A 21,589-nucleotide genomic window follows, 5' to 3' on the forward strand; every position below is an offset into this window, starting at 1 on the left:
AACAATTCTGACATGATCATACCAATACCTTATCAAAGTTATTGGGTAGTTTCAAACAGAATTTGAAGCATACAACAAAAAAAGCTTACATATGAGTTTGTCAATTCGCCACAATATGCATTCAATGAATATACAGTTGAACCTCGTTATGTCGACTTTTTCGGGACCTAGTGAAAAAAGTCGAGATAACGAAAAGTCGACTCATCCTAATTACAAAAAATATCACCAATCCCAACACGTTTGAGTTGGATTGTACGATGTTTACATCCACAATTGAACGGTCTTGTTAAATATTTTCGTCGTGAAAACAGCAAACTTATTATTGAAAATTAAAGTGAAACAAAAGAAGAATTATTTGTGTCAAATTTATTTCTTTTACGTTTATGAATCACACAAAACACATATAAAACCACAATTGCATACATTTGTACATTGTAAGATTTTATACCGGGTCCTTCTCTGAATTGGTCAACCAGAGCAGTGGAACTTACATTTGACATTTTGAAGTTATTCTTTCTGTTCCCATTCGGGATTGATATCTAATCAATAAAATGTTCATGTTTTATACAATACCAAAGAGCTTGAGCAATAAATGTCTCTTTAATTAAATACATAAACAAACAACTTTAATTATACCACCATTATTATATACTCTAATCTATTTATTTAATTACAATTGGCTGATTGTTCAGAACTTTTTTAAAGTGAACAAAATTGTTAACGTCATCGTTGTTAACTTTCAAATTGTTACTGCTCTGAAAGTTTAATGGATACACTTGTGATCTGCTGTATTTCTGACACCATTGGAGACAACTGGATGAGCTGGTACTTTTTTATTTTTCAATATGTGAGAACATCATCAAATATTTCACATTTAAAAAAAAAAACAACGATGTCGTTAATCACATTATTAACATTAAAGATGCACGCTTACTCCCAAATAAGTACCTCAATTAATACAATCGTTTTAATTTACCGAAAAGATTATATAAATATTGAAAACAATGGTTCTTATGAAGGAATCCGTAATTAATTTGAAAGAAAGGTGCAGAAATCATGGTATATAACCTTATAAGACGTTAGTTTCTAACTGTTAGGACCCCACAGTCATTTAATATTCTTTAAAGTGCCTTTTCAGCTATTAAATATACGGTTACAATCTTGTTATCAGTAATTAATATTTTTCATTAATGCATTATTCCATAAGTAATTAAAGGTTTATCAGTCAAAATTTATGTTTGTTATACATGTGTATGTATTGATTTTAAATACGAATATCACTATGACTTTAACCAACATTCTGAACAATCGCCCAAACATGTAATTTATATTGATACATGCCACCACCTAACTGCAAAAAAGTAATAAATATACATCTAGGATGTCTATATAGTCTGTCCTTATTGACGTTTATGCACCATTATAACAATACATATGTAGCAGTCCTCAAAATTAGGCTTTGGAAAAACAATTCCAAATTCTCGTCATTAAATTTTCACAATTATCATCTCAAATGCCCATAAAGTAATAACGGTCATGTGTGAACGGTGATAATCGGTTTTTCACACCTGATCAAATTCACTTTCATAATTATGTCATTGCATTTTTTACAACTTGTGAAAAATTAACACCTGACAATCGTTTGTTTGTTTTGGAACATACTTTCAGGAAAATGTGTAAACTTATGACCTCGAGATAATCATAAGGTTTTGGGCATGATCTTTGTATTTGGGACTGGCAATGGCGCTAGACTCGTCAACTTTTATAGGTTTCGATTCAGCGTTAGTATATTTTATATGAAAATAGAAGGAATGATGGTTGGGACTATGCTTTGATCTCGCCTGGCCGCCAGTTTTCAAATGAGCACCTGTTCAAACAACTGCAGTTTTACTGTATATGATTAAAAGGGTAAAAAATTGTGGGCTCATGCAAATCATCCCCACTGGAATCTGAAGTACACTGGTTTAAAAAGCATAAGCCCCCAATCCTGACAATAGTAAAATGTGTGCCAGTCTTCTCCAGGATCCTTTCAGCCAGACTTGTTACAGTTTCTAAAAGCAAGTGGTTATGCAAGCTCTATGTACCTATTTGTTTGTTGTTCAGTGTCTGCAAGTGGCCCTCCATGTTGCCATGGCTAACTAGAGCTATCTAACACTCTATGCACCTGTTTGTTTGTTGTTCAGTGTCTGCAGGTGACTGTCCATGTTGCCATGGCTTACTAGAGCTATCCAACCCTCTATATACCTGTTTGTTTGTTGTCTACAGTGGACCCTCCATGTTGCCATGGTGAACTAGAGCTATCCAACCCTCTATATATCTGTCTGTTTGTTGTCTACAGGTGACCCTCCATGTTGCCATGGCTAACTAGAGCTATCCAACCCTCTATATACCTGTTTGTTTGTTGTCTACAGGTGACCCTCCATGTTGCCATGGCTAACTAGAGCTATCCAGCACTCTATATACCTGTTTGTTTGTTGTCTACAGGTGACCCTCCATGTTGCCATGGCTAACTAGAGCTATCCAACCCTCTATATACCTGTTTGTTTGTTGTCTACAGTGGACCCTCCATGTTGCCATGGTGAACTTGAGCTATCCAACCCTCTATATATCTGTCTGTTTGTTGTCTACAGGTGACCCTCCATGTTGCCATGGCTAACTAGAGCTATCCAGCACTCTATATACCTGTTTGTTTGTTGTCTACAGGTGACCCTCCATGTTGCCATGGCTAACTAGAGCTATCCAGCACTCTATATACCTGTTTGTTTGTTGTCTACAGGTGACCCTCCATGTTGCCATGGCTAACTAGAGCTATCCAGCACTCTATATACCTGTTTGTTTGTTGTCTACAGGTGACCCTCCATGTTGCCATGGCTAACTAGAGCTATCTAACCCTCTATATACCTGTTTATTGTTGTCTACAGTGGACCCTCCATGTTGCCATGGCTAACTAGAGCTATCCAGCACTCTATATACCTGTTTGTTTGTTGTCTACAGGTGACTATCGAACCCTCTATATACCTGTTTGTTTATTGTTGAGTGTCTGCAGGTTCTGGGGCATGTGTCGTAGGGCCACCGTCTGCAAGTGACTCTCCATATTGGCCGAGTACCTGTAACAATAAACAAACTAGAGATTGCTTTTTTGAAAAAAGCGCTTGTCTTCCCCATTGTGTGGTCATAGGTGTGAAAAATCAATGATGGAATTGAAATTTGTACTTATGGAATGGATATGAACAAACATTGGGATCATCTACTGGGCATGACCAACCTGCGTACCAAGTATGAAGTTCCTCCAAGTGTTCTTAAGTTGTTGAGCAGAAAGTAGTGTGACAGACAGACTGGTGACCAACAAATTGTCTCTTACCTGAAGGTGACTGTGACCTTGACCTACTGACCTCAAAATCTAAAATCATACCAAGTATAAAGCTCCTGGGCCCAAGTGTTCATTAGTTATTCTGCGGAAAACGTTATTTTACCTCAAGGTCACCATGACTTTTGACCAACTGGCCTGAAAATCAATAGCGGTCATCTACTAGTCATAACCAACTGACATACCAAGTATGAATGTCCCGTGTGCAAGCATTCTTCAGTCATTAATTGGATTTTTTCTACCTGACAGTCACTGGGGTCTTTACCAGGACCTTGACCTTTGACCTATTGATCCCAACTCCAATAGGAGCCATCTACTAGTCATGACCAACTAGCATAACAAATATGAAGTTCCTGGGTGCAAATGTTTTTTAGTAATTATTGAAAAATGTTTTTCCCCTCAGAGTCACTGCAACCTTGACCTTTGACCAACTGATCCTAAAATCTATAGAGATTATCTACTAGTCATGAACAATTGGCATATCAAGTATGAACTTCATGGGTGCAAGCATTCTTTAATTATTGAGCAGTTATTGTTTTTTCACTGCAACCTTGACCATTGACCACCTGATCCCAGAACGAGCATACCAGTATGAAGTTCCTGGGTGCAAGCGTTCTTTAGTTATTGAGCGGAAACCGTTTCTTCACCTCAAGGTCACAGTGACCTTGACCTTCTGATCTCAAAATCAATAGAAGTCATGTACTAGTCATGACCAACTAGCATACCAAGTATGAAGTTCCTGGGTACAAGCGTTCTTTAGTTATTGAGCAGAAACCATTTTTAAGCTTAAGGTCACCGCCAACATATCGTTTTTACCTGAAGGTAACTGTGACCTTGACCTTTGGATGTCAAAATCACCAGGGGTCATCTACTAGTCATGAACAACCAGCATACCAAGTATGAAGTTTCTGGGTCTAAGCGTTCTATAGTTATTGAGCAGAAAAGAAGTGTGATGTACAGAATGACAGACTTACTGACGGACAGGGCAAAAACAATATGAATGGGGGAGACATTATGAAATGTAGTTGTTTTACAAACTAAGTATAAAGATATTTATTCTTCTTTGTTAAGTGGAATTCAAACAAGAGACGTTTGTCTATCATTATCATTATGTCCCATCAAAACCATTTTGTCAGAAGTATGTCCACAGCATGTTTGAAAAAAAATGTATAATTCTGAAAGAGATAGTACTCTTGTTTAGCGCAATATTTAAAAATAAAAAATCAAGTGAAATGGGTTTTACTTCTACTAAATAAGGGATCGTAATATCAAAACAGAAAACAAAAGTAGACTGTGTTTCTGAGAATGAAACGATACGAATGATTTTGATGAAAAAAGCATAGAGTGATCCTATGTTTCGAACGACCCAATGGCTAAGGTCCCATGGCTTACAGTGTAACGCAGGTAGGATTGGAAATTTGATTATTTTGGGCACCAGTTAATATAGCATTTCTGTGTAAAAAGGCTGTTAATGTAATCCGTCAACCAATCACTGAAGTTTCAAAACTTCCTGAATGTTGATCTATTTACAGAGCACCATGCTGTTTTCATCCCCAACCTTTGCAATAAAGCAATGAGTTAGACATGACTAGATTATCGTTGTCATCACAGGCCAGACATCACTTCATCCAACATGTAACTTGTGGTTTATTACAGAGTGATAATACATAAATTCTTTCCACTGACTATAACTAAATAGAGGCAATGTGTGTCAAGTACCTTTAAAATTAAGTTAAACTCATTTTCCCCATTGATTTATCTGAAGTAACAAATTAGGCCTGAATTTGACTTAAAAAAAATTGTCAGAAGATTGATAAGACGCAGGCATTTTATTCTTGGGAATTCTAGGGGGAAAAAGAGTGTCCTATACACAGACATTTACGGTATAGATGTTATGGATACACCTACTCTCTAGCAAAAGTAAACTCCTCCGGGGACAGTTTGGATGGCTCTTCGTCCTTCCTAGCAGCCTCCTCCTCCAGGAGCTTGGCTGTAAACTGCTCTATCTGCAAACGTAAAACACACAACATGTGTATCACAGTTAGCAATAAACATTCCTGTCACACCACAAAACTCTTCCCCAAAGTCCGAAAAAAATCGAAACTTTGGGACAAAATTCCGGTGATGTGAAACATTATATTCACAAGTCCCTCAGGATCTGTAACATAATTTGAGAAAAACTCTTCAGTTGGTTACAACAACATACTGGTTCTTGCCAAAGGGACTCAATCTGCCTGTTTAGGGGGTTGAATTTTGGTAGTCACCCCTGAAAAAGTATCCTTGTTCCCCCCCCCCCCCCCACCCCCGAATGATTGTCAAAATTAGCTATACATAAATAATTGAAAAAAAATATACAAATTTGCCATTCAACTACAGTGGAAACTCACTAAACCAGACAAGGTCCGGACTGGGCAAAATTTCCGGTTTAGTGAGGATTTGATGTACGGAGTAAGTTTACTCAAAATATTAACTGAGTTAACCTGAAGGGAAGTTGACGTTTAGACGGAGGTTGAGACATGATTAAAGCACATACAAAAGTGATAAACATAATTAAACATTTCTGCAATTTTATAATCATCTTTTTTTCCAAGTCTTAAAATAAAACAACTCGCGTAATTTAATGCTTGTTAAGTATGTTTGATAGTTTAATTAACGCACTGCTCGTATTTGATTCAATCATAGAAGTCTTTAGATAAAACAACCCTCCAAAATGATCACTTAATAACCGTTTCTAGTTCTTTATTTTTTGCAACACACAAATTAATGTTTCAATCAATTTTCTTTTCACAAGTTTGATTATCGCGCGGCAGTCAATCCACAGCGCAATCATCATTATCGATTATTGAGTTAACACAACATCACAGGTGCAATATTTAACGACGCACCGGCTGTCAAAACAAAGTGACCAAGTGACTCGCGAATTCCTAATACACAACATCATTTTGACATGTTTGAACAAATATACGTCCGGTTTTGTGAGGTAAAATTACGTTGACAAGTAACAAATTTTCTCGATTTTTTGTCCGGTATCCGGAATTCCGAGGTTCCGGTTTTGTAGGGATTATTTTACATTGAAAATAGAAGGGGAAAACCGGGACTCTGAAAAAAGTCCGGTATCCCGAGGATTCCGGTTTTGTGGAGATCCGGTTTAGTGAGTTTCCACTGTATTTACCTTCAAATTCATACAATGTTTCAAATATCTCTTTCATCTCTTTGAATTGTCCCATTGAGTTTAAAAGTGTGGAATTATTTTGATAAAACATTAATTATAATTATATACATTATCTATGTTGTAAATTATTTTCGTTTTTTATTTCATCATAGGCTTTAAACTAAGCTCCATCTAAGGACTGCGACCCCGTTTCCCCAAATTACAGTGAGGACCCTGCAGGTATCTTATGTTCAACTCTGGTAACAACTTTGTTTTCAGGCCTGGTGACTGCTAATCACTGTGTCTTGAAACTGGTAAGATTCAGGGTTTGACATTAACTTTTTTGAAAGCTGGATTAGTGGTACAGTGACTTCGAAATCCTACTAGACCTGACCTAAACTTAACTACAGTACACTCAACAGTTAGTCAGTTAGACCCACTTTCCGTTTCCCTCCGCGAATTTTTGCTATCGCGGCCAACACAACGATTTTATCGACTGTCCGCGTTCCTCAGAGCTTGAATAGAAGGCCCTCGGAGGGTGATCAGTCGACCGAAGAATAACGAACTCGGCGTTCCTCGGAGGGGTTAACTCCGCGAAACTCTGCGGACACTAGATAAGAATCTACGCTAAAGTTATATTTATTTTATGAAAATTTTTCAACTGATTACGACGGCTCGAGTAAATTGCTATTATTCTTTTTCCTCTGCCCGTTCTGCATGAAGTTAGCTTACCACAGGAATGCAGTCGTATTTCACTAGTTGCACATGCATCTTATAAACGTGTTTTTGCTAATGACTGATAAACAAATTTCGTCCGAGAAATTCTAGGTTACACATTTTCGGAAAATCAGGAGGTCAAACACGCGTTCAAAGTTCACAGCGCATGGTTTTGAAGAATATTCTACATTGTATTGATCACGTGCTTGACGTCAGAGGTCATGGTTCAGAATCGTGTAAATAGTCGGCTGCTTTATGATGCAATAACTTAGTGGATATACTTAATTGATTCAATGTTATAATTCAAGACAATATTCAATTGGCGTTTACGGACATAAATACAAATTAAAAGTTGGTACATGTAAGAACCTTTTACGCTTAACATGTGCATAAGCATAAAAATAAATAACTTCTAAACAAGAATGATTTCTAGCTTATCTTATTAGACTCGGAGTTCCGCTGCGGGATCATAAAATCGGACGATTCTCAACGCTATCGTTCATATTTAACTCGGCGGTAAGCCAGCCACTCGGAGGAACTCGGAGGGATTTTAGCGAGGGCAACAGTTTTACCCTCGGAGGAAACCCGCGATCATCGACTTTATCCCTCGGAGTGAGCAATGAAAGTGGGTCTAACTCGTTGAGTGTACTGTAGATGAAAGTGTAAAAAGCATAATACCATACAAAACATACAAAGTCATACTTAATTTAAATTAACAGTTTAATGTTTTCAAACAGTTTGTAATAAGTAATCGTTTTGGTCAGTAGAAATAAGATTTTTAAAGAGGCCATTTGATATTTTCCTGTTAGCTGTGCTAAATGCAATGTAAACAAACTCGATAATGGTCAGTTGTCTAGTGTTAGGGATCCCAACATGAATGTTAAGATTACAGCGTTCGTGCATAAACTTCCATCGCTTGCTTTTTTTTACCACATAAAAAGATAACTTTTTCATTTACAAAATGAGCATTTAAATTAAGAAATAAACCAGCTTATCGTGCTTTACAATTAGTTGGGCAATGGCCCACCCAAAACCCTCGTTTTGAATACACTAGCCAATCAGTGAACGTCTCAAGTTGGTACTAAATATAAAACATATGGGTTTCAAAACATATTTTTGGAGAACTGAATCAACAAGCATCAGTATTTTGACCGTTATAATGTGCTTTTTATTGGTTTATAGACATGATTTTGGTGTACTTTGATTGAGAACACGACCAGTTGGTCAAGCTAGCTTTTGACATTGCTAGATCAGACCATCTATCTAGGTACTAGTGACTGTCGTTCGGTCTCTCGTAAATGTCGACCCTGTCATGGCATAATATTTTTCCATTACTTCGAACAAAACATTACAGTGAATCTGCTGTAACTCGAGCAGACAGAAACTGAAGTACTATGGATTGGTTGAGGTTTGTTGCTCATTCTCAACCTTTATTTCCCTATATTTTCATATTAAATATACTAACGATAACACGAAACCTAAATAAGTTGAGCACTCGGGCACGATTACCGTCCCTAGTACACAAATTATACACAAAAATTTAAAAATAACTCGCGGTCGTAATTTCACAAATTTTCCCGAAAGCATATTTCAAAATAAGCAAACCATTGACAGGTGTTAAAATGTTAATTAACATATATCTACAGTTCAAGTTTCATTTCAATCCTTTTAGTATATTCAAAGATACAGACCGGAACAGCACCTATCATGAAAAAATGTTTAAGGGGAGATAACTTAATTAATATACATGAAACAATTATGGTTCTTGTGCACTGCACTTCCTTTCATTGCCATATATCTATATAACCAGTTTTATTTCAATCTCATTAGTAGTTTAGAAGTTATGGCACAGACTAGTGTGACAGACGGAAGGACCAACAGACGGAGCATAAAAATTGCAATGTCAGACGAATGGAAAATTAACAAGAGATGCTTGTCAAACATTATGCCCCCCATGAGCGCCATCTTGTCAAGAATATTTGGACAATTGAATAAAATATGCAGACCAAAATGACCACTGATTTGTCATTGAGGTTACCTTTGAGGCAGTTTTAAGATTATGACCATCATCATCAGATTAATCATGTTCAGATGATGACTGATCTTTGCAGATAAACATGTATCTTCTAAGCAGCAGGGAGCAAGTAAATATGATGTAATTTGAATAACCAATATGAGTCTTGACCTTTGACTTCAAAATCCATTGGGGTCATCAAGTGGTCACCCCAAACATACATGTCAAGTTTGAGGGCCATGGGAGCAGGCATTGTGGAGCTATCACACAGACATGATTATTGTGTTCAAGGCCACCGTGACCTTGACCTTTGATATATGATGACCCGTTAATTCAACAGGGGTCATCTACTGGTCAGGCCCAACCTAAAGTCAAGTTTGAGGGCCATGGGTGCAGGTTATCAATCAGACAAACTTTCCCTTTCAAGGTCACTGTGACCTTGACCTTTGACCCCTGAAATCAATAGGGGTCATGAACTTGTCAGTTTCAACCTCTCCAAGTCAAGTTTGAGGGCCATGAGTGCATGCATTGTTGAGTTACCACTCGGACAATCTTTAAGCATTCAAGGTCACTGTGACCTTTGACCTTTAACCCAATGACCCCTAAAATCAATAAGGGTCATCTTCTGGTCAGGGTCAGCCTCAACGTCAAGTTTGATGGCCATAGGTCCAGGAATTTTTGAGTTAGGCCTTAAAATAAAATACATTTGGTTCGGGTTACCCGACCCAACCTACGAAATAAGCGCTGACCCTAACATTTTTATAGTCAGTTTGAAAAAAAAAAAAAATAAATAAATAAATAAATAAATAAAAAAAATTAGTACGTAGTTTAAAACTTGAATGCTTTATACAGAAGATTCCTTAAACACAATTCTCAAAATGATGAAAATAACATTCTTATATAAAGCCCCCCCAAAAAAGCCTACCTACCCTACCTATTTTGGAAAAGGATGTAACCCTAACCAAACCTTTTTTTTTAGGCCTTATCATTCAGACAATTTTTCCCAATAATGGTCACTGTGAACTTCACCTTTGACCCAATCAGTCTTCCCGAAATGTGCCAGTCCGCCAGACATGTCCGGCAAATTTTGTACAGGTCCGGTCTTCCGAAAATGACGGTTGGGATGAACAACATATTTTGAGACGACTTAATAACGAAAAAGGTACCTGAAAGCAAAATGTCTCTAAAAACTGTTTGCTGATTTATTGCCATAGCGGTAGTTAGTCAATCCCATACTGATATTGATGTCACATAACATCGCCAAAAGCTGGCCATTTCCGATATGCAATCATGATGTTGATTGCCCGGGATATACGAGTAAATACGATACATTAGTAACGGCATTTTATTACAACTGTTTTGATTGGTTCTTGGTTTGCAACAAAATACATCAAAATTGTCAGCACTCAATATGCTTTGTCTTCGGTCAAAATGGCGGCGGTTTTTGATATTACTGGAAGACCCAAAATCCGGAAAGCACCTAAATTGCGGCGGTGTTTAAATATTTTTTGCGAGACTATGTGTGTTTATTTTGACTAATCGACATGTCCATGTAGTGTTTATGTTGTTTTTGTGATTTAAATAAGGAAAGCATTAAAAACCAGTTAACATTCATTTTTTACTCCTTTTGTAAGGACAAATTTGTTCGGACAGGCAAATATCTTTTCGGACAGGCAAAAACTTCCAAAGTGCCTGTCCGGTGGACATGCAGAATTTTTACAATTTCGGGAAGACTGCCCAATGACCCCTAAAATCAATAGGGGTCATCTACTGGTCAGGCCCAACCTTCATGTCAACTTTGCTGACAATAGGTTCAGGAATTGTAGAGTAATCACTCGGACAAGCTTTGGTCTATCGACCGACATGCGCAAAGCAATATAAGTATTAAAATGACGTTATTTTGCTTTTAAATAGTGAGATAAAAGTTTAGAATATGAAACTAATATGGTATAATACTACTAGAGGTGTTTTGACTTCAAACATTGAAAATAAGGCATTTCATGAAAGACTTAAATGGGTAACTCAAAGCATTGGATAACTCGAGGTTTTAGGTCGGGCCCCAGCATCCGCAAGTATCGCTGTTTTGCTGTACTTGGAATGGATAGTAAAAGTCAACACAACTTACTTTTTGTAGTCTGCATCGTAAATAGCTACTCAAAATGTAGCGTATTCTATCAATCTGTAAAAAAAAAAATCATGCTTAAAATGCTTAGAAATGTAAACAGATGACAAGATAGGATTAAGTAGGTGAATATTTATTTGGAATACAAGACTGAATATTAAAATTATACAATCAACAAAGATAAGTTTCTACCATTTTGTTGAGAATGGTCTAGGCCCATCTGAGTGGAGGAAATTTGTTGTTTTGACTAGTTTCGTAGGAAGAAATAGAAAGAAATGTTAAAAATTGTGTTCTTCAAAGAATACATCAGCTCTTTCACACACAAAAAAATGTGTTTTTTCTTGGAGTGTTCATTTTTTTGCTAATATGTGTATTCATGTTTTTTTGTAATTTAAAAGTAAAAAAAGGTTTCCCATTATTTGTTTGGGAATGGGGTCCGAATTTCAGCTCAAAATTTACCAGATGAAAACATTTGAGAAGTCGTACCTATCAAATAAATCAAATAAGGCCACATACACCAGGGTTTCTTAAAACCAGCACTGCCGGTCTGGACTGATTTTGACCATGCCGGACCGATTTCAGGAACATTAAATGATTAAATTAATCAGTCTGAACTGTGTTCATTTGTCTATATTTTCGATCCAAAACAGTAAGAATTGTAATACACAAACCTGTTTAACAGAAGAATCACTGCCAGCTGATACTAGCATAAATCCGAATAATTAGTGTCCAAATTTTAGTTGTTGTTTGTTTTTTTTTTGGGGGGGGGGGTGTTTGCTGCTCCCGAACCGCTTGAGGTTTCAAACTTATAGAAGCCCTGGCACAGACCGTATTCTAATTTTATAGGACTATACCCCCAGCAGATCTATTGAAAAAGTATCGTCTTACGGTTGTAAGCATACCGTGCATGAGAATTTCGAGTAATCCCACTAGCCGATCATTTATTTATAAAGGCCATGATATAATCTAATGTTTATCTTTCGGAAAAATATTTCTATTTATCTATTTATAAATCTGTATTAATTTTATTTATTTATGAATGCATTTCTCTAATATTATTATATATAATTCGCCTCGGACCAAATTGGTGTTTATCCAAGCGAAACGACTTAAGTCTGTAAGAGGATACTTTTTAAGAAAAACTTGTACTGTATCTGTTACTTAAAGCAACTCCCAAGTTTAACACAAGAGAGGAACAAGTGAACACTGACAAAAGTTAACTCAAGGACAATTCAAAAGAGCCACCAACAAATTGACTTCAAGTGAAATTTAGCCAAATCAAATATTTCCTTTTCATATGTAATGTCAATAAGCATAAACAATTGTTCTATGAAGTAAATTATAATCCCCGGCTGTTACACAGGAGATAGCTTGTTAATTCTAAAGTCTTAAATTAAACTTAATTATTTTACAATGATCAGGAAACAAGTTATTACAACATAATATCAACCACTCTCGTTGGCAAGATGTTACTCGAGTGTGGTCTTGTGTTGTGGGGGAAACCCAAGTACTGGTAGGAAACCCACTTGTATGGTTTGATGACGACAAACCAAACTTAGGCCAGGTATTGAACCCAAGTCGCCTTAGTAAGCAGCAAGTGCACCAACAGGAATAGTTAAGTCTTATTGAGAACAAAGCAATTGAACATGTATTCTAACCTCCATGCTGTGTAGTGATACCCTGAAGTCTCCTTTCTTTGCTCGTTTGAAGTTCTCCTCCATCTCTGTGATTTGTTCCAACATACATTCCACAAGGTCTGATCTTGCCTCCAGTAGTTCGGGGGCAAAACGTTCATTCAACCAAGCCTAGGGCAGAAAAAATACATAGTACAGTCATCATGTACTGTTCTTGTTTTCTATTCAAATGCTATCAAATCTGCTGAAATGTGTTCATATATGTGATCTTGCTTCATATATGGAAAAAAAACAATTAGATTCTGTTCTTGTCGTTTGTATTTTAGTCCAACAGTGGACACAACTCATTAATTACTAAAACTAACAATGCTGCAGTCGCTAGGTCACAGGCGCTACATAATCTATTTTTAGAGAATTACACATCAGATGGGGTGCCTTTCAAAACGCTCAAATACTCTATGAAATCAATGTAAAAGTTAACCAGTCCTTGTTTATTTGAGAAAGGTAACTTTAAAAGGTGGAAATGTTGTTTTTTCGCAGGAAATTCCCTTCTACGAAAAATAACAAAATTTGTAACACTTGTTTTGAAAAATGGCCTTAAATTTCCCCAAAAATCATCAATGTGTTGATGTGAAGTGAGATATGTTTAATCGCTGACTGAAGTATATTATCCAATTACAGACTTTATTACTTCCAATGGCTGAATTTTCAAGAAGTCAGTAAGTTAACCAAGATTGCATTTTGTTGATTTATTCAGAATGCCATATATGAAAGAGCTTGTGGTGAGAATGACAATAATCCACAGCAGTCAGTGCTATGATAACATTTCTTAGTTTCAGTTAAATATTCTTTATTCAAAATCAATACATATACATGTACAATAAAGCTGCGATCGCTCGAGGTCGCCACGGACCGAGCCAAAACCTCGAGGGAACCGATGTTTTGAACGACCTGATTTTCAATTTTCCAGTTTGATATGAAATATCTTTCAGTGTATTTTAAGTTTGAAGTCGTCAAACAGACTGTTTACTAATACACCGATTATGTGTTGCGTTGTGGAAATCGCTAATATGTTGACATAAACTAAATGTAAAACGTAAAGAAAAAACAATAAATGAATAAATAGAAATGTTTATTTTAACAAAAAAGCACATTTTTGTAACAAGCAATATTTAAATGACAGAACATATTGTGGCATTAGTCAGATTAAAGTTTCGCAAAATCAAAGATTGTTGATTGGCGCATCTTGTCGGTTTCGCGAAACTGTTCAATCGTAATGTGACGTGACAGCGTACAGAGCGTCTGAAGATCACGGTCAGCATCGGCAGTGAATTCAAGGAACCTTTTGACCACATCTAAAGCGTTAACTTCTTGTCATTATCATCTCAAATGATTATCATATCAACTCATATCGGTTATGCGTTAACAGTGAAAAACAGTTTTTCACACCTTATCAAATTGCCTTTCAACTGTCATTGCAATTTTTACTACTTGCGAAAATTGTAACACCTACCAATTGTTTGTTTATTTTGGAACACGCGTTCAGGAAAAAGTGTGAAATTATGTCCTCGAGGGAGCCATAAGGTTTTGTGCATGATTTGTGTACTTGGGACCGAGGATATTGCTCGACTGCTCGACATAATTAGGTTTCGATGCAGCATGGGTATATTTTATATGAAAATAGAAGGAAAAAAGTTCGGGACCAAGCTCCGACCTCGAGGGAACGCCGGTTCTCGAACGACCGCTTGTTTGAGGGAACGCAGTTTCACTGTATAACAAATATAAATTTTAATTGATAACCCTTTAACTACTTACTAAATAATGCATTTATGGAAAAGATTTATTACTGGTAACAAGATAGTAACCGTGTATTTAATAGCAGAAAACGCAAAAATATTAAATGATTGGTGAATGCTAAAAGATTAACTGTGGTCTACTATAGTCTCATAAGGTAGAAATACCGTGTTTTATGCTCATTTCTTTCAAATAAAACTCTGTTTTCTTCATACAAACCATTGTTTACGACATTTATTCATCCTCTTTGGAATATTAAATCAATATTATTAATTTTGGTAAATCTTATTTGGGAGTAAGAGTGCATCTTTAACTAATAAAATGCCATAACAAATGAGGCTAAGCTTTTGTTTTTACATACTGTAGGCAATGCAAACTTTTCATAGCCTAACCAGTCCAATTCCAGACTTATACCAGATATTTTTTATTATGATAGCCAACCGTGCTATAGGAATATGTTTTTTCAATGCCCAATTTTGTCACTATTGACTTTTGGGTAACCATTTCACATTGGAGTGGATGACCAATTATAGTAATTAATATGATAAAATAAAAGACATAATAAAATGCCATTTTTATGATTAAAAAAAAGTCATGTTGCATTGCTACATTGCTACTCAAACCTGAGATAGGCCAAAGAAAATAATATGTATGGTTCCAGAGACCCGATAAACCCTAAATTTTAACCACCGACCCAACACTTTTTTTCGGAATTCTGATTTTTTTTTAGTCTGAATAGGTACAAATCACAGGTGCTAATTTGATTGGTATGAAAGTGGTGAGTACAATCTACCAGATGTGTTTGGATTTTTGCTCTGTGCAGCTATGTACCGCCTTTTTATACAGCGATCGATCCACTTAAAAGACCACTACCTAACTTTGCCCTTGAAATCTCGTGTTTTTTTTATCAACTCGTTTATAAGACAGGGTCAATTTTTAAAGCAAATCCAGCACTTCAATATCTCCAAGTCTGTGATAAAGTTCAAGTTAACAGTCAATTATCAAATAAATTTGTTGATTTGCCTGACAAAAATCACTGATTTTCTGGTCAACTGTGATCCAATTTCCCCAAGGAAAAAGGGTTAGTAACTTACAAAGCAGGTTAAATTGCTAGTCCATATAAACAGTGCTTTAGAGTCTTTTGTTGATTTCTTGTTCGTACGACTCATGAATGTCCAAATGTTAAAAAAGTTCCCTTTATATTCATTATTGTGGCTAGTTTAATATCATGCTACAGAGTGTTAGTAAAAGCCAAATGGTATCCCAGAACAACCTATTTTCGACCGCCCCCTGAAGATAGGTAAAACACTTCTATTTTGCGTCACTTCCGGTCAAAATAAGCTCCAATAATTGTTAACCATAACAGTAGAACTGTCAAAAAAACTTCATTTGAAAAAGAATGGGAATGCTAGTGTTAAAAAAACCTTGTTTAACTTGAAACAACACAAATTAGCCATTTTTAATCAATGCCAAACTAAACCCTTCATTTAGAATGATTTCAGGTGTAAAATACTTCTTTAAAATCATGTTTTTGTCTGGTAGATTTTACACCATGTTTTTGTCTGGTAGATTTTACACATCTACCAGAGCCTAAAACCTATGCCCTATTGTTTTCTAAGTATAATGCACAACATAAAAGCGGATCAAAATAGGGTATATTGCTTATTCTAAAATTAATGAAATTTATCTACATGTAACTATATTGAATTATACTTGGGCTCTCATTTATCATAAAATTATACATAATTATATCAGCCTAGGCAGGTCATAATTATGAGGCTCATTCAGAGTTGGTCCAATGATTCCAGGGTTCATGATGGGAGAAATTATCATTTTGTACCCATATGAAAGCCATTAGAAGGGGTGATGAATTCTTTTGCCCATCTTGTGGTGATAAGTAGCTATAAAGTGACTAAAAAAATAAAATACTTAACACAGTTAAAACAAGTTATACAAATTAATATGAAAATGGCTGTGCACATACTTTTGTTGTGAAGTACAGTTAAAGGTCATGGCCGAAAATAGGTTGTATTTAGGTCAAATACAACATGAGACAGCCGCCATTTTGGATGCAAAATGTAAACAACAAATGATTGAAACAGATTTTTTTTTCAAAGATGAATGATTGCTTTTAATGGTACACATAAACATTTATCTTTCATTGTCACTTATTTATGATTGAAATCAAAAGGGTACATAGAATTACCGGAATCTCCCTAACTACCAAAATCCACCGGAATCTACCGGAATCCCCTGAGAAATAACTTAAATTTAAAACTTAATATTGTTTTAGTTTATATAAGTGTTTGGAGGTGTTTTAATTATTTACTACCCATTATATATCATTATGAACGTATGTACGTACATACTGTCTGAAAGGGTACGGGGATTCCGGTAGTTTTCATGTCAGTATACAACGACTATAATGAGTATAAGTCTGTATTTAAGGAATATGGATTCCGGTAGTTTACCGCTGATTATGTTATGACCAAGCTACCGGAATCCCCTGTGAATTAGTAAAATAACTAAATTTCAATACTATTTCAAGTATTTTAATGCTTGAATATAGAATGAAGTAAGAGTTTTAATCTAAAAGTGACAAGGATTCCGGTAGTTTACCGCTGATTATGTTTTGACCAAGCTACCGGAATCCCCTGTGAATTACTAAAATAACTAAATTTCAATACTATTTCAAGTATGTTAATGCTTGAATATAGAATGAATTAAGAGTTTTAATCTGAAAGTGACAAGGATTCCGGTAGTTTACCGCTGATTATGATATGACCAAGCTACCAGAATCCCCTGTGAATTACTAAAATAACTAAATTTCAATACTGTTTCAAGTATGTTAATGCTTGAATATAGAATGAAGTAAGAGTTTTAATCTGAAAGTGACAAGGATTCCGGTAGTTTACCGCTGATTATGTTATGACCAAACTACCGGAATCCCCTGTGAATTACTAAAATTATTAAAATAACTGAATTTCAATACTATTTCAAGTATTTTAATGCTTGAATATAGAATGAAGTAAGAGTTTTAATCTAAAAGTGACAAGGATTCCGGTAGTTTACCGCTGATTATGTTTTGACCAAGCTACCGGAATCCCCTGTGAATTACTAAAATAACTAAATTTCAATACTGTTTCAAGTATGTTAATGCTTGAATATAGAATGAAGTAAGAGTTTTAATCTGAAAGTGACAAGGATTCCGGTAGTTTACCGCTGATTATGTTATGACCAAACTACCGGAATCCCCTGTGAATTACTAAAATTATTGAAATAACTGAATTTCAATACTATTTCAAGTATTTTAATGCTTGAATATAGAATGAAGTAAGAGTTTTAATCTAAAAGTGACAAGGATTCCGGTAGTTTACCGCTGATTATGTTTTGACCAAGCTACTGGAATCCCCTGTGAATTACTAAAATAACTAAATTTCAATACTATTTCAAGTATTTTAATGCTTGATTATAGAATGAAGTAAGAGTTTTAATCTAAAAGTGACAAGGATTCCGGTAGTTTACTGCTGATTATGTTTTGACCAAGCTACTGGAATCCCCTGTGAATTACTAAAATTATTAAAATAACTGAATTTCAATACTATTTCAAGTATTTTAATGCTTGAATATAGAATGAAGTAAGAGTTTTAATCTAAAAGTGACAAGGATTCCGGTAGTTTACCGCTGATTCTGTTTTGACCAAGCTACCGGAATCCCCTGTGAATTACTAAAATAACTAAATTTCAATACTATTTCAAGTATGTTAATGCTTGAATATAGAATGAAGTAAGAGTTTTAATCTGAAAGTGACAAGGATTCCGGTAGTTTACCGCTGATTATGTTTTTAAAGATCAACGAAATCTTTAATGACAGCGGCAGCTATTTGTGTATGAAAAATATAAGATTCCCTAAACATTATTTAAAAGATTTAGTTCATCTTGATGAGACAGGGTTGAAAAAACTATTTTTCCTCATTCGTGTGGTTATGTTTTGAATTAAATGTGACTTGTTCTTATTGTTTACGAGAAATAAATTTTCATTTATATTGGTGAATTTGTTTTCCCCATTCAACATAAATAACATTATAAAGGATCAAGAAACAGATTCTGTCCGACATCCATCTATGTATTATTGGTACTCTATTGTCACGTGGTAGCGGTCTTCCCTTCCAGCTACAGTAACATCATTCAGATTGAAAAAAGAAATATATAGATAGAACACGACACAAATATACAACAAAATATCATTTTCAAAAACGTAATTGAAATACTCCTATTGTATTCTACGTTAAATCTGAAAAAGAAAACAGTATTGAAATTTAGTCATTCTGTCTCACAGGGGATTCCGGTAGCTTGGTCAAATCGTTATAATCGGCAATCCGACCTGCAAACTACCGGAATCCTTGTCACTTTCTGTATATGGAAATATGATTATAAAGGTGTACCTCGTAGAACATTACATATATTAAAGCTTAAAAATACCCCAAACAACATTTACGTAATGTTTAATTAGATTTGGGTACCAAAAACATTTCAGTAAAGTTTAATTATTATTTCTCAGGGGTTCCGGTAGCTTGGTCAAATCGTTATAATTGGCAATCCGACCTGCAAACTACCGGAATCCTTGTCACTTTCTGTATATGGAAATATGATTATTAAGGTGTACCTCGTAGAACATTACATATATTAAAGCTTAAAAATACCCCAAACAACATTTACGTATAGTTTAATTAGATTTGGGTACCAAAAACATTTCAGTAAAGTTTAATTATTATTTCTCAGGGGATTCCGGTAGCTTGGTCAAATCGTTATAATTGGCAATCCGACCTGCAAACTACCGGAACCCTTGTCACTTTCTGTATATGGAAATATGATTATAAAGGTATACCTCTTAGTACATAACATATATTAAAGCTTAAAAACACCCCAAACAACATTTAAGTATAGTTTATTTATTATTTCTCAGGGGATTCCGGTAGCTTGGTCAAATCATTATAATCGGCAATCCGACCTGCAAACTACCGGAATCCTTGTCACTTTCTGTATATGGAAATATGATTATAAAGGTATACCTCTTAGTACATTACATATATTAAAGCTTAAAAACATCCCCAAACAACATTTAGGTATAATTTAATCAGATTATGGTAGATTCCGGTGGATTCCGGTGGATTCCGGTAATAAGGGGATTCCGGTAATTCTATGGACCGAAATCAAAATAATCCTTAGGCGGTCGAAAACATGTTGTTACGGGATACATTAGAACAGTGTTTAAGAAGACTAGATCTCGAGCCTGCAATTGAACCAAGTTCCATTTTTATATTTTAAATGGTTTTTCAGGTATGGCCAAGTTGAAAGTATTAGCACAACACCGATGACGACATCAAGGCTATCACATTAGACAGGCTGGCAAATTAATTTGGCAATACAATTTGCTGAAAGTCTGATTTGCATAATTTACGAGATAGAAAACCTCTTCTAATTTTTCCAGCACGGCTGCAGCAGTCATCGCCTCTCCCTCGTCATCGCTTTCGTTCTCAAGATTCTCTAGAGCATCCAAAACATCCATTTTCCTATCGAGTGTAGTCGTCGCGAATTTATGTTACATATATTGTTCCCGCCATAGGTTGCAGACAATGCTTTTAAATTTAAGGCAGACAACAATGTCATATTGTAGGACTGTAAAGGGTAGCCATGATTACATGCCCTTACCATTTCGTTGTGCAGAGTAGCCGAGTACCAGACTAATGAAAGGGAGGGGGGGGGGGGGGGGTAGGGTGTGTATTATGATTGTAGAGTTTTGGTTAAATAAGGTTAAGGCTGGTTTAATATAACTACAAAATGGATATTTACCTGACTTGCTGTAATGGTTTCTACATTAATGAGCGTAACATATACTGTTAACTATATATTCTATTTGCAATAGTTTTTTTTCTTTCTAGTAAGCACTTATCAAGCAAATATTTCATAAAGAGTACCAAATATATTCAGATGTGTACACACACATAGTTGATTCAGTTACACTTTATAATTTAATTATTATTAGCTCTAAACGCTCTCATCGACCCCTTTTCCCATTTATTGTAATATACTGATGTATTATCGTCATATGAATAAATATTGTTTAAACCAACTTTGTTTGTCGGTCACAGTAAAGCAAGGTTTATTTTATTTCAAAAGTGAAACATTTAAGCTCAAGTGTGGCACTTACTCCATAATAAAAGTATTTAACTGATCATGGTGCTGTAACAAAAGTTGGTCATACGCTCGTGAATAAGATGACACTCGTTTGGAACTCCTCGGCCATTTTCTATCGAATACAAACTCGGATGTATGCTGTTACATCGGTAGAAGTAGTTCGTAAAAAATTGAATACTATTATTAATTAAATTTAGTGTTTTAGCGTGTATCTTAATATCTAAGTGTAAATTGATTTCGAGTGAAGTGTATTATTTCAAACATTATTAAGATTCCCAAGAGTTAAGTCATGAAGTTTAACTGGTTTATTGAAATCACTAGGCGATATACTTGCAGCGTAGTTAAAATGGAAAGATTTCTGACATTGTTAACCGTCCATAAACATCCGAGGCTGTTTTCGATAGAAGTCGGCTGAGGAGTTCCGAATGAGATTACATCCTGTCTGAAACTGGCAAGCAAAGTTTATAACACATTCCCGTTTGCAGACTTATATTAGTACACACGTACCGTACGAGTGCATATTTTACCATCACGATACTCCCTTCAAACATCTTAAGTCGCGTACCAAACTAACGATTGGCAAAGGCCGATAT

At 35.5% G+C, this 21,589-nt stretch overlaps 1 protein-coding gene across 1 annotated transcript in view; it reads right to left on the reverse strand.

The window, feature by feature from the left end:
* Positions 1-20,424, reverse strand: part of LOC128210336 (DNA replication complex GINS protein SLD5-like) — a 48,021-nt gene extending 27,597 nt beyond the window's left edge. Inside the window, exons 1-5 of the mRNA XM_052914619.1 lie at positions 20,272-20,424; positions 13,030-13,176; positions 11,375-11,428; positions 5,276-5,373; positions 3,019-3,107 (exon numbers count right to left, since the gene is read on the reverse strand). Coding sequence (XP_052770579.1) covers positions 3,019-3,107; positions 5,276-5,373; positions 11,375-11,428; positions 13,030-13,176; positions 20,272-20,367 — 484 coding nt within the window. The 5' untranslated portion in view covers positions 20,368-20,424. The remainder of the gene's footprint in view (positions 1-3,018; positions 3,108-5,275; positions 5,374-11,374; positions 11,429-13,029; positions 13,177-20,271) is intronic.
* Between the last annotated feature and the right edge of the window lie 1,165 nt (positions 20,425-21,589).

This window comes from Mya arenaria, chromosome 12, assembly GCF_026914265.1.
Source record: "Mya arenaria isolate MELC-2E11 chromosome 12, ASM2691426v1".
NCBI lineage: Eukaryota > Metazoa > Mollusca > Bivalvia > Myida > Myidae > Mya > Mya arenaria.